The sequence below is a fragment of the Macaca mulatta genome, chromosome X (genome assembly GCF_049350105.2).
Source record: "Macaca mulatta isolate MMU2019108-1 chromosome X, T2T-MMU8v2.0, whole genome shotgun sequence".
Lineage (NCBI taxonomy): Eukaryota > Metazoa > Chordata > Mammalia > Primates > Cercopithecidae > Macaca > Macaca mulatta.
The window spans coordinates 136605317-136617861 of NC_133426.1; the positions used below are offsets into that span (position 1 = coordinate 136605317).

Here is a 12545-nt window from a genome sequence, read left to right on the forward strand (position 1 = left end):
AGACGGAGTCTTGCTCTGTCGCCCAGGCTGGGGTGCAGTGGCCGGATCTCAGCTCACTGCAAGCTCCACCTCCCGGGTTTACGCCATTCTCCTGCCTCAGCCTCCTGAGTAGCTGGGACTACAGGCGCCCGCCACCTCGCCCGGCTAGTTTTTTGTATTTTTTAGTAGAGATGGGGTTTCACCGTGTTAGCCAGGATGGTCTCGATCTCCTGACCTCGTGATCCACCCGTCTCGGCCTCCCAAAGTGCTGGGATTACAGGCTTGAGCCACCGAGCCCGGCCTGTATTTTTAGTATAGATGGGGTTTCACCATGTTGGCCAGGCTGGTCTCGAGCTCTTGACCTCAGTTGACCTGCACGTCTCGGCCTCACAAAGTGCTGGGATGACAGGTGTGAGCCACCGTGCCCAGCCAAGAGACTAATATTAATATACAGAAAAACAACCAATCATAATCATCACTAGCTTTATTCTCAAACCCAAATTTCAGCCAAATGCTTTAAATCACTCCCAGTTCTAGGGTAATACCATACTTTCTAGATGCTTGCAATCTCATACCACCATTGCTTCTACAAGACATCCATGAATCACAGCACCCCAACTGTTTATAACTTTCCCTTTGTGAGTCTCAAATCATAGCAAGAATTAAGGGAATACTCACCAGATAATGCGGCCTTTTTCTGTTTCTGTTCTGGTGTCAGCCCTAACCCTGAAATTCTTTCATTGTATCTTTTTTCGTCCTCTTTTATAATCTTGTAGGCCTGCAGATCCAAACATGGAGAAAGTTTATTTCACCATACAGCTAGCTCATACTGTAAGTAATATTATCTTTCAATTAAATGAGAAGCTTTTGTCTATCTGATGTTAGTTCCTCTATGTCAAAACCACTAAGACAAAGTTGTTTTCTTAAGAAATAAAAAATACTGGGTGTGCACATGCTTGGAAAAAATATGTGTAAGCAGATGAAAATATTCCAGTTTCAGATTTTTAGGCTCTCTGTAAAGAATTCTCCCCATATTTTATTCTGAATGTACAGTTTAAGAAAAAAGAAAAAAACATTTTATACTAGAAGAATAAAGCACTAGAAAGGGCTAATCTTTATATGAAGCACAGAACGGGGGTTTGGACTATGCTGGACACTAGCTGTGAAATCAATCTATAGGGGTCCCGGGTAGGAAGCTGGGACACAAGTTTTCCTGGTCAACATTCTGGCTTTTGCTGCGTACTCACATAGTGGTCAGAAACATGGCCGCCTGTATTCTATTTTTAGAGAGTTACCCATCATTCCCTCAATGGTCTGTCCTTTTCCTAAACTCACAAGGTAGAAGGGATCTCATTCAGAAAAACTACACACAGATTATTTACTAGGGGGTCAAACACCTTGCTTAAACACCTGTTATATTCCAAATATTCTATCTTCTCTAGCCTTTCAAATTGGAAAAGGGTAATTTTACCATTATGACTAGTTGTGTTGTTTTTTTTTTTAACATACAGCACCAGAGTTTATTGGAGACCTTTTAAAGAAAAGGTAGGCAAGAATGACTTGACATTATAATGCTTTTGGCTGGGCATGGTGACTCACAACTGTAATCCCAGTACTTTGGGAGGCTGAGGTGGGCAGATCACCTGAGGTGAGGAGTTTGAGACCAGCCTGGCCAACATGGTGAAACCCCATCTCTACTAAAAATACAAAAATTAGCTGGGTGAGGTGATGCACGCCTGTAGTCCCAGCTACTTGGGAGGTTGAGGCATGAGAATTGCTTGAACCCAGGAGGTGGAGGTTGCAGTGAGCTGAGATCACATCACTGCACTCCAGTGTAGACGACAGAGTGAGACTCTGTCTCAAAAAAAAAAAAAAAACAACCTACAACGCTTTCACTCTTTTGTACCCCACAGGGTAAACAAAACAGGAATTTAAGTGAACATATGTCAAATGAAATCTCAGATTAATTAATTGTAGGAGAAAGTAAAGACAATCAGAGGAACTATCATAAAACATATTCTTTTTTTTTTTTTTTTTTTTTTTTGAGACGTAGTCTCACTCTGTTGCCCAGGCTGGAGTGCAGTGGCGTGATCTCAGCTTACCACAACCTCCGCCTCCCAGGTTCAAGTGATTCTCCTGCCTCAGCCTCCAGAGTAACTGGGACTACAGGCACACGCTACCATGCCCAGATAATTTTTGTATTTTTAGTAGAGGTGGGGGTTTCACTATGTTGGCCAGGCTGGTCTCGAACCCTTGACCTTGTGATCTGCCCACCTCGGCCTCCCAAAGTGCTGAGATTACAGATGTGAGCCACCGCACCCAACCCCATAAAACATATTCTAAGAATACTTCTATGACTTCCTTCCAGAACAGCCCATCAGGCAATGTGCTGCAATTGAGGAACCTGGACCCTGAGAGCTGGGTTTAACCTGGAAGCATTTAACATTGTGACAAATGAAGTAGAAAGAAGTACTGTATGTGAAAAGACAATAGCTACTCCTTGAATTTACTACTAAATTTATCAAATAAACGAATTCAATTAACATTAATTTCAGGAAGAGTTTTTATCTTGGCATCAGATACTAATACACAAGTCCAGTATTTACTCATACCTTAAAAACATTTAAGAAAGGGACTTTGGCTGGGCACGGTGGCTGACGCCTGTAATTCCAGCACTTTGGGAGGCCAAGTTGGGGGGATCACTTGAGGCCCGGAGTTCGAGACTAGCCTGGCCAACACAGCAAACCCGTCTCTATTAAAAATAAAAAATGTAGCTAGGTGTGGTGGGGTGCGCCTATGATCCCAGCTACTAGGGAGGCTGAGACAAGAGAATCACCTGAACCCGGGAGATGGTGGCTGCAGTGAGCCGAGATCGCACCACTGCACTCCAGCCTGGGTGACAGAGCGAGACTCTGTCTCCAAAACAAATACACAACAAAAAAAACCTAGAGGGGAAAACTTCTCAAGAAAAGAGAAGAGAGAAGAGAAGAGAAGAGAAGAGAAGAGAAGAGAAGAGAAGAGAAGAGAAGAGAAGAGACGAGACGAGACGAGAGATGAGGTTTTACCTAAAAAGATGGCTTACTCTGGTCAACATGAATGAAAAGAGAAATAAACAGGGGCCATGTTCATTGAGAGGAATATCCCAAAATAGCCTAAGCCCAGCTCACACTTGCTAATGGCTTACACATGAAGGGAAGAGCAGACCAAGAAATATCTAGGTTTAGTCGGGAAAGAACAAGAATGAGGTTGGTATGTCTGATATATATATAAATGTATTTATTTCTTTACCTTTCCCCCAAGGGTTTCTGTACTCCTAGTTTGCACAGATTTCCAATTAATGACATGAATACATGTCAGGTTAAGAAAAACTATAAATTTATGAAAACCATTAGTGAAGACAACTTTTCTAAACAGATGAATATGGTGGCATTTATCCAACTTAATGGGATTTGAAAGGCAACAGGTCATTTTCTGAATGAGGCAACGCAATCCCATAGTTTAACAATGGCAAAGGGCCCAAATACTAAATCTTATTAAATATTCTAAAGGCTACTTTGGCTCTGCCCACCAACAAAAAATAGAGGACTGAGATTTGAGGATCTGCCTCAGGTCCTAGTGAAAGTTACCAGCAAAAAGAGGAAAAACTCTCACATCAATCCGAATCAGAAGTTCATATTTACAATCCAAGCAGCGGAAGCACTGTTGAAATCAGTGTTTTTCAAACCGTGGTTGCATGCCGTTAGTGGGTTGTGAAGTCAATTTAGTAGGTTGCAACCAGCATTAGACGCAGACACAAATGGAAGAGAACAGAAGCTAGAGTAATTACATGACACCTAGTAAGAGTCGTTTTTGAAGCTCTGTTTCTGTTTTATGTATTTGTGGTCATAAAATGGGTTGTAAGAGAAATGTATTTCTCACTGCAGATCATGGTAAAAATTTTTGAAAGTCGGCAGTTTACTCCCTTCTTTTTGGAGGGTAAAGTGGGAGGGAGGTAAAGAGCTCCCAATAAAGGAATTGCCAAAGTAATATTTATACTTAAGTTAGGAACACTTCTTCAAATGAGAGAAAAAAGTTACAAAGAAATACTGCTCACTGTTATGGACTGAATGTTTCCTATTCCTATATTGAAGCCTTAACCCCTTATGTGATGGTATTTGGCAATGGGGTTTTGGGGAGGTGATAATGGTTGAATGAAGTCTTAAGGGTGGGGCCCTAATCAGATAGGGCTGGAGCTCATATAGGAAAGGGAAGACACCAGAGTTCCCTTGCTCACTCTTTCTCCCTGTCTGCCCCCCACCCCCCAAAACCATGTGAGGACACAGCAAGAGGGTGGCTGTCTGAAAGCTAAGAAGAGAGCCCTCAACAGAAACTGAACCCTGTCTGACCTTGATCTTGGCCTTTCCAGCCTTCAGAGCTATGAGAAAATAAACCTCTGTTGTTTAAGCCACTCAGTCTGTGGTGTTTTGTTTTGTTTTGTTTTGTTTTGTTTTGTTTTTTGAGACGGAGTCTCGCTATGTCGCCCAGGGTGGAGTGCAGTGGCCGGATCTCAGCTCACTGCAAGCTCCGCCTCCTGGGTTTTTACGCCATTCTCCTGCCTCAGCCTCCCGAGTAGCCGGGACTACAGGCGCCCACCACCTCGCCCGGCTAGTTTTTTGTATTTTTTAGTAGAGACGGGGTTTCACCGTGTTAGCCAGGATGGTCTCGAACTCCTGACCTCGTGATCCGCCCGTCTCGGCCTCCCAAAGTGCTGGGATTACAGGCTTGAGCCACCGCGCCCGGCCCTGTGGTGTTTTGTTATGGCAGCCCAATAAACTAATACAAACATTCCCAACAACTTACAGCAATATCCGATCAAATCTGAACATCGATTTTAAATTCATCGTTCTCTTGAGACTAATACCAATTTCAGACAAAAAAACTAAGCCACCTCAGATCAAGTTTTCAATGATTTAAAACAAAACTGTACATAACAGTTCAATAACAGTTGTAGGTAGACAAAAGCTTATCATTTAACCTGGAACCACTTTATAATACAGTAGCTTCATTATTACCAGTGTTGGATAAACACAGAGTACAATGAGGCATTTAACTGAATGACTTGAGAGGAACTTGTGCTTCTTAGATATTTCTAAGGCAGGAGAAAAGAACAGTGACCAGCCCTGTCTTGTAGCTTGGCATCAAGAGAATTTGCATGGTCAACTCTGTGGAAGCCATCCAACTCTGGTACAGCAACACAGACCAGGAATTTATCAGGTTTAAATTGTTACCAACATACTGAACACAAAGGCTTTAATCTATTTTTGAATGAATGGGGTGGAACTGATGGGAAAAGTTGAGAGATATGAAATGGAAAAAGTAAGGCTCAGAGGGTAGTATCTGAATTACGAATGAGAGGCATTAAAGAAAGCAATCTACATGAATGTGTTAGCTTGTACTGCTTCAGCCACTTTTGACCAAATTAGAGATTACAAAGGGACACTGCCAAATGAATTTACTTTGAAATAGAGGCTGCAGGTGGAAAGGTAGATAGGGAGAATATTGCAATTTCTATGGCTTTTTGGATCTCCTCAGAAGCATTCAATAAAATGCCTTTTCACAGTCAAAGTCTGGCTGATTGTTTCCCACAAAACACAAAAATTACATTTTACCTAAAATGATTCAAAAATGGACGGTGTTCACATTACCTTTATTTGCTTATTTAACATTTAGTCTGAGACTGTCTTGTTAGATATGCAGCACTAAAGCACAATATAATTTGGTATCATACAAAATCATTATAAAATTGGCAAAAGTTTCAAAGAAAGAGGTAATGATGAGGATTTGTGATCATCATTAGACTTGTGGCTTTAGCTATATCTGGTAGGACTTCAACAGTTTGAAGAATGAGATTTGAGGACTCACTAGTGACTGACAATGTCCCTTTAATAAACACCTAGAGAAAGCACATGCTGTGAATGTTTTATTATATTCTAATGTATCAAGTTTTCATTAGTGCCATGGTCTCACCCACCCTACCCCAAAATATATTTTAGTGTAAGCATCTTACATAATAAACTCCTGCCCCAGTGACTGTTGCTCCTACAATTAAGAAGTACACTAGGTTGCTGCCATCTTTCCCAGAAGCACCTGTAGATGCTAGTGATCTAGAAGGGGATCCTAGGTGATGAGACTGCACAACTGTAGGTAAAGATAAGGCCAAGAGAGAAACAAAAGGAAATAGAGCACTAAGAATTAATGAAGAAACATTCAATACAAAGGCAGGGAAGCAGTTTTGGTTACCCTGTGCTAAAAAAAGAAAAAAGAAAAAAATGCTGCTCCAGGATTGCAGAATGTATATTTCATCAAATCACATTATCAGACAGCTCTCACCTATTTCTTACTCTGATTTGACTCACAACAGGCAAGAACTATCTACTTTTCTTGTCCATTTGGGAGTCACATCAGAGCATGAGGATATAGGTAGCTTCAAATAATTTTCACGTCCCTTTCTTTAACCTAGCAACCAAGGAACAAAGATAAATTCACTGTCTTACCAATGTAGAAAAAAACCCCTAAACTTGTAATGGCTTAATAAGTAAAACAAACAGCTTGCTTCAATCAAGGTGTTACTAGGTGTTATCTAAGTTGGTTCACTCAACCTTACAGGATCCAACTTTAGACTGATCAGCTTAGTCACAGTAAACCCTGCCAAGTTAGGGAAAAAACACCCACAGAATAATTCCTCTGTGACCTGCTAAGCTGATCGGAGTTCATTTAAGGAGATATAATGGTGCTAATACTACGTAGCAATTAAACACCATATTTCTCACCTCAAACAAACTCCATTCTAAAATCAGTGATACTAGCCCTGCTTCTGTAATTTAGTCTTTGGGTGAGATTCAGGGATAGCTTTCCTTTTAGGAATACTTAATATATTTTATTGAAGGCTTTTTGTTTTTTAATGTGAACCTCAAGCTGAGGAAAAATAAAATGTCTGACAAATAGGTCAAAATCAAATATTGTGCTAAGGAGCTGCAATGGATTTTGACTTTATTCACAGGTTAGTGTGTGACATCCAAGAAAACAGGTACAATTTTGTGGGTTACTTGAATCTAGGAAAACACAGTGGCTTTCAAGTAAAGAGGAAAAAGACAAGTGAAAAGAGCAGAAATCAATCAACATGAGATTAAATTTCAGTCATTCCCGAATTGGCTCCCATAAGATATTAGGCAGCAGGCACTTAAAAGAAAGCTTTTTGAAATTTTTTCCAAAAGGAGAAAGGGGAATTAGTTGCAAAAGTTTTAAAGCAGAGTACTATCGAGTCTATTAATGGGAGCTGTTTGGCAGCTTCTTTACACACGCTGCTTTTCTACTTACATAGACACCAGCTCCTACTGTTGATAAGCCCACAATAAGGACTAACACAGAATTATCGATTTTGCCCCCTGATGCACCAGAGCTAGCCATTTGTCTTGTCATCTGGAGTTCTAGAGGAACATGCCATCGCTGGAACAAGTTGCCTAAGAAACATAATTTATTAAGACACACACATACAAAAATAAAATAGTTAATACATATTTATGATTAAACGTCAGTGCACTGTACAAGAGTTACTGCCCACAGATATTCACCGTTAAATGATCAAGAAAAACATCATAAAAACTGCATACATAAATACTACAGACAGCTGAATGAACACTCTTAAGTTGCTGAAGTTTTTAAGAGTAAAATTTAATGCTGCCCAGTGAGGAAATCTTCAGCTTCCAGAAAAGATCATGAAAAACATGAATAGTTCATCAGATACCTCTCCCTTCATGTCTTTCCCATAAAAGAAGTAAACACAGAAAGATGACTGAATAGGTAGATATACAAAGTTAACCATGGGCTACCTGGGACATTATAATAACCATTTAAGGAGTAATCTAAATGGCTCCAATCTTGCACAAAATAAAACGCAACACACTCTAACCAGGACACAGTTCAATCTTGCATGAAAGGTAATATGTCCTGGAATACAGAAATGTTAAAGCTCAGAAGAAAACCAGAAAAATAAAATTTTAAATGAGTTTCTCTCCCCCAAAGAACTAAAAAATTTTGGACTATGAAATATTTTTTATAATGACAAAATTTAAAGTGTCCAGCAACTCCTTGGCTCTTACTCCTCCAAAATAATACAAAGGTTATTTTGATGTAAAACTATGCAGAGCTATGTAATGATGTGATGATCATAACAACACCCGTACATAGAAATATGTGAGTTCTGTAGATTTCTTTTTCTAGGGAGATGCTGACATTTTCAGATAAAGGAAGGTCTCAGTGTACCTTCTCTGTGATTATTCCTCGTGTTTGTTGACTATCAACCTAGAGCAGCAATTTTTTTCTGCAAAGAACCAGATGGTAAATATTTTCAGCTTTCTGGGCCATTTGGTGTCTGCTGCAACTACTCAATTCCGCTGATGCTGCATAAAAGCAGCCAAAGACAATACATAAATGAATGAATGTGGCCATGTTCCAATAAAACTTTATGGACACTGAAGTTTATATTTTATATAATTTTCATGTGTCACGAAATTGTCTTTAATTTTTTTCAGCCATTTAGAAAATGTAGGCCAGGGGCTCATGCCTGTAATCGCAGCACTTTGGGAGGCCTAGGCGGGCAGATCACAAGGTCAAGAGATCAAGACCAACCTGGCCAACATGGTGAAACCCCTTTAAAAATTAGCTGGGCAGGTGTAGTCCCAGCTACTCGGGAGGCTGAGGCAGAAGAATGGCGTGAACCCGGGAGGCGGAGCTTGCAGTGAGCCGAGATCATGCCACTGCACTCCAGCCTGGCGACAGAGTGAGACTTCGTCTCAAAAAAAAAAAAAAGAAAAGAAAAAAGAAAAAAGGTCAGGCGCGGTGGCTCACACCTGTAATCCCAGCACTTTGGAAGGCCGAGGCAGGCGAATAACCTGAGGTCGGGAGTTAGAGACCAGCCTGACTAACATGGAGAAACCCTGCTTATACTAAAAACACAAAAAATTAGCCAGGCCACTAGTGGTGCATGCCTGTAATCCCAGCGACTCGGGAGGCTGAGGCAAGAGAATCGCTTGAACCCAGGAGGCAGAGGTTGCGGTGAGCCGAGATTGTGCCATTGTACTCCAGCCTGGGCAACAAGAGCGAAACTCTGTCTCAAAGAAAGAAAAAGAAAAAAGGAAAAAAAAATAAAAAAAAGCAAAACCCGCTCATGGCTCCTGGGGCACACAAAAGCAGGTGACTGACTGGCTTTGGCCTGTGGCTGTAGTTGGCAGACCCCAATCTAGAGCAGTGGTTCTCAAACTTGAGAGTGTATCCGAATGCCCTGAAGGGTTTATAAAACAAAGCCGGCCAGGCCCCAGGTCCAGAGGTTCTGATTCAATAGATCTGGGATGGGGCTCAATAATGTGCATTTCTAACAAGTTCCCAGGGGATGCTGCTGTTGCTGCTGTTGCTGTTAGGATGGGGACCACACATTGAGAAACATCCATCTAGAGCAGGTACATCCTATCTTTTGGCTTCCCCGGGTCACATTGGAGGAAGAACTGTCCTGGGCCACATAAAAAATATACTAACACTAACCATAGCTGATGAGCTAAAAAAAAAAAAAAAAAAAATCGCAAAAAAATCTCATAATGTTTTAAAAAAGTTTACAAATTTGTGTTGGGCTGCAGGTTGGACAAGCTTAGCCTAGAGGCTGACACATATGTTCCTGTCCTGTCTAGGCTTTAACAGACAAACAGAATGGACACTGGTAGTAGCATCCCATGTATACTTGCAGAGATTAGAGAAGGAATTTCCCCCTTGCTTTCATAATGTTAGGCCACAGACGGGTAAAACAAGCCCAGTGTGGATCTGTGGTCTCTCATCTGAAATCCTGGGGACCATGTGTATTTTGGAACTTTGAATTATCTGGTCTTAAGCATATGGGGCATATACCACATAGTGACAGCTAGCAAGGTAAAGGGCAGCAACTCATAGTCAAACATATTAATATGACCAATCATGCTAAGTGATATTTTAAAAAGATTATAAAGTAGCCTCTCTCCAGTTCAGGTCAGGTTTTACTGGCAAATGAGAAATGAAAACTTGATAGTCTTAAATTTTGGTCATTCTAAAATTTCAATTTCAATTTCTGAATTACAGATAAGAGACTTTAGATCTATACTCGTAGAAAAGGAAATGTAATTTTCTTTACTGTTCTTACCTGCTTTTAGAACTCTTCATCACCACATGAAATAAAATGGTTGAGATTTGGAAATAATGACAAATCATGAAAATAAAAACATGAGTGGGGCAGAAGCTTATCTCAATCTGGGCAAGCTTTTGATTTTCAGAAGCTTACAAAAATAATGAACCATCAGAAGTAGAAAGTGGTAACTCTCAGAGCTTAGAAAAGGAAACTGGTTAAGAAAAGTTCCACGTGATTTATTTCAATGAATTTAGTTTGTCCTCCACCCCTAACCCTGGTTCATTTACTAAAAATAAACGTTTTTTGTTTTTGTTTTTTTTTTTTTAATTCTGTTTACTCCTCCAGAAGACAGACCCTAAATACAGACATTATAACAAATTTGTTTTAAGATCATACTTGTGTTTATTCTCTTTCTGCTTGCTTTTCACACACTGATAATACTAAGTGTGTAGATTTGAGAAAGTTCAGCAGCTTTTGTCTCAATTTGCCAAAAACAAAAAAAAAAGAAAAAAGCATTCAAAAGTAAATTGACTTTTTTTTTTTTTTTTTTTTTTTGGCAGGGTCTCACTCTGTCCCCAAGCTGGAGTGCAGTAGCACGATCTCGGCTCACTGCAACCTCTGCTTCCTGGGCTCAAGAGATTCCCCAGCCTCAGCCTCCCATGTAGCTGGGACTACAGGCATGAGCCACCAACGCCCAGCTAATTTTTCTATTTTTTGTAGATACGGGGTTTCACCATGTTGCCCAGGCTGGAAAAGTAAATTGACTTAAAAAAAAAAGTAAACTGGTTAATATTTAAACTACTGCTTGAAAAAAAATGTAATACACTACTATCATTAATAAACCAACTTTTAAAACTTTCTGCATACCTACAAAGTGACTTTAATTTTGTAAAACATACTAAGTATTGTCTGTTTACATTCCCCCTCCCCCCATTTTCTTTTCCCTATGAAATTCCTCACAAACCTTTCTCCCCACAGCTTCAAAATGTTAGGAAATACTGAAACATGCCTTTTCACTTGTCTTACTAACATAGAAAAGCCAACTTACTCCTTTTCATTATAGCACCAGTTTACTTATTTTAGGTTTTCTGCAGTCAAACCATACATACAGTACAATTTCTTCCTCACACTTAGGGTTTCATTCTTAAGAAGCCAGTTTGACCTGCGCAACAGCGCCTGACGCATAGTAGGTGTTTGCTCAATAAGTATTTGTTGAATTAATGAAGGAAGAAAATAGAAATTCTTCCTAATTCTACTGATATTGACTGAACATTCTTATTACTATTAATTTTTTTTTTTTTTTAAATGAAAGGGTATCGGTATGTTGCCCAGACTAGACTCAAACTCCTGGGCTCAGGTGATCCTTCCACCTTAGCCTCCAGAGTAGGTGGGACTACAGGTATGCACCATCATGCCCGGCTAACTGAACATTTTAAATAATCCTTTGCAAAGAAATTTTAGCCAGGGCATGCACAATGGCTCACACCTGTAATCCCAGCACCTTGGGAGGCCAAGGCAGGTGGATCACTTGAGGCCAGGAGTTCGAGACCAGCCTGGCCAACATGGTGAAACCCCATCTCTACTCAAAAATAAATAAATAAAATAAAATAATAAACTTAGAGTTTTGGTTTTTTTTTAAAAAAAGTTTTAGCCAGATTCCATTTATTTCAGGTTGCTTAATCATAAATGAGTAACCTCAAATATCACAGACTAGCTTTAGAATAGTAGCTAAACTAGCAAGCTCATTTCTGTAGGTTTTGCAATCTCCCGTTTTTTCCATACTCCCAAAAGGCCTTTTCCAAAAACACATCTTCACAATTGAGGCACCCAGGGATCCTCAATGGTTAAGAGGTCTATATGTTCTTGAGACTTGTTTCCTGAGTGTCAAACTGATTTTTCCAGCATGGAGAAAACGCAGGATGGCCAGGTGCGGTGGCTCACGTTTATAATCCCAGCACTTTGGGAGGCCGAGGTGGACGGATCATGAGGTCAGGAGTTTGAGACCAGCATGGCCAAAACAGTGAAACCCCGTCTCTACTAAAACTACAAAAATTAGCTGGGCGTGGTGGCAGGCGCCTGTAATCCCAGCTACTCGGGAGGCCGAGGCAGGAGAATCACTTGAACCCGGGAGGCGGAGGTTGTGGTGAGCTGAGATCGCGTCACTGCACTCCAGCCTGGGCAAGAGAGCAAGACTCTGTTTGAAGGAAAAAACAAACAAACAAAAAACACAGGACAAGCCTAGTTTGTCCATTGTAGATAAATGATTCTTTACAAGGAATCTAACAACTATTTAAGTTTATCAGCCTTTTTTTTTTTTCTGAGACAGATTCTCGCTCTGTCATCCAGGTTGGAGTGCAGTGGCGCTATCTCAGTTCACCAT

General features: G+C 40.4%; 1 protein-coding gene and 1 long non-coding RNA gene across 4 annotated transcripts in view; one reads left to right on the top strand and one right to left on the bottom strand.

Annotated features, from left to right (window-relative positions):
- The window catches only part of LOC114674979 (uncharacterized), a 42222-nt gene extending 39694 nt beyond the window's left edge, over positions 1 to 2528 (top strand). The window contains exons 3-5 of one of the 2 annotated variants that reach the window (XR_003726071.2): positions 756 to 810; positions 1491 to 1524; positions 2348 to 2528. This is a non-coding gene — a long non-coding RNA (uncharacterized LOC114674979). The remainder of the gene's footprint in view (positions 1 to 755; positions 811 to 1490; positions 1525 to 2347) is intronic. The other variant, XR_013413217.1, reaches the window with a different exon arrangement.
- Positions 1 to 12545, bottom strand: part of AIFM1 (apoptosis inducing factor mitochondria associated 1) — a 36656-nt gene that overhangs the window by 20033 nt on the left and 4078 nt on the right. The window contains exons 2-3 of one of the 2 annotated variants that reach the window (XM_015128171.2): positions 7336 to 7478; positions 658 to 757 (exon numbers count right to left, since the gene is read on the bottom strand). In XM_015128171.2, the coding sequence (XP_014983657.1) occupies positions 658 to 757; positions 7336 to 7478 (243 nt within the window). Of the gene's footprint in view, positions 1 to 657; positions 758 to 6025; positions 6157 to 7335; positions 7479 to 12545 lie in introns of both variants that reach the window. The other variant, NM_001257878.1, reaches the window with a different exon arrangement.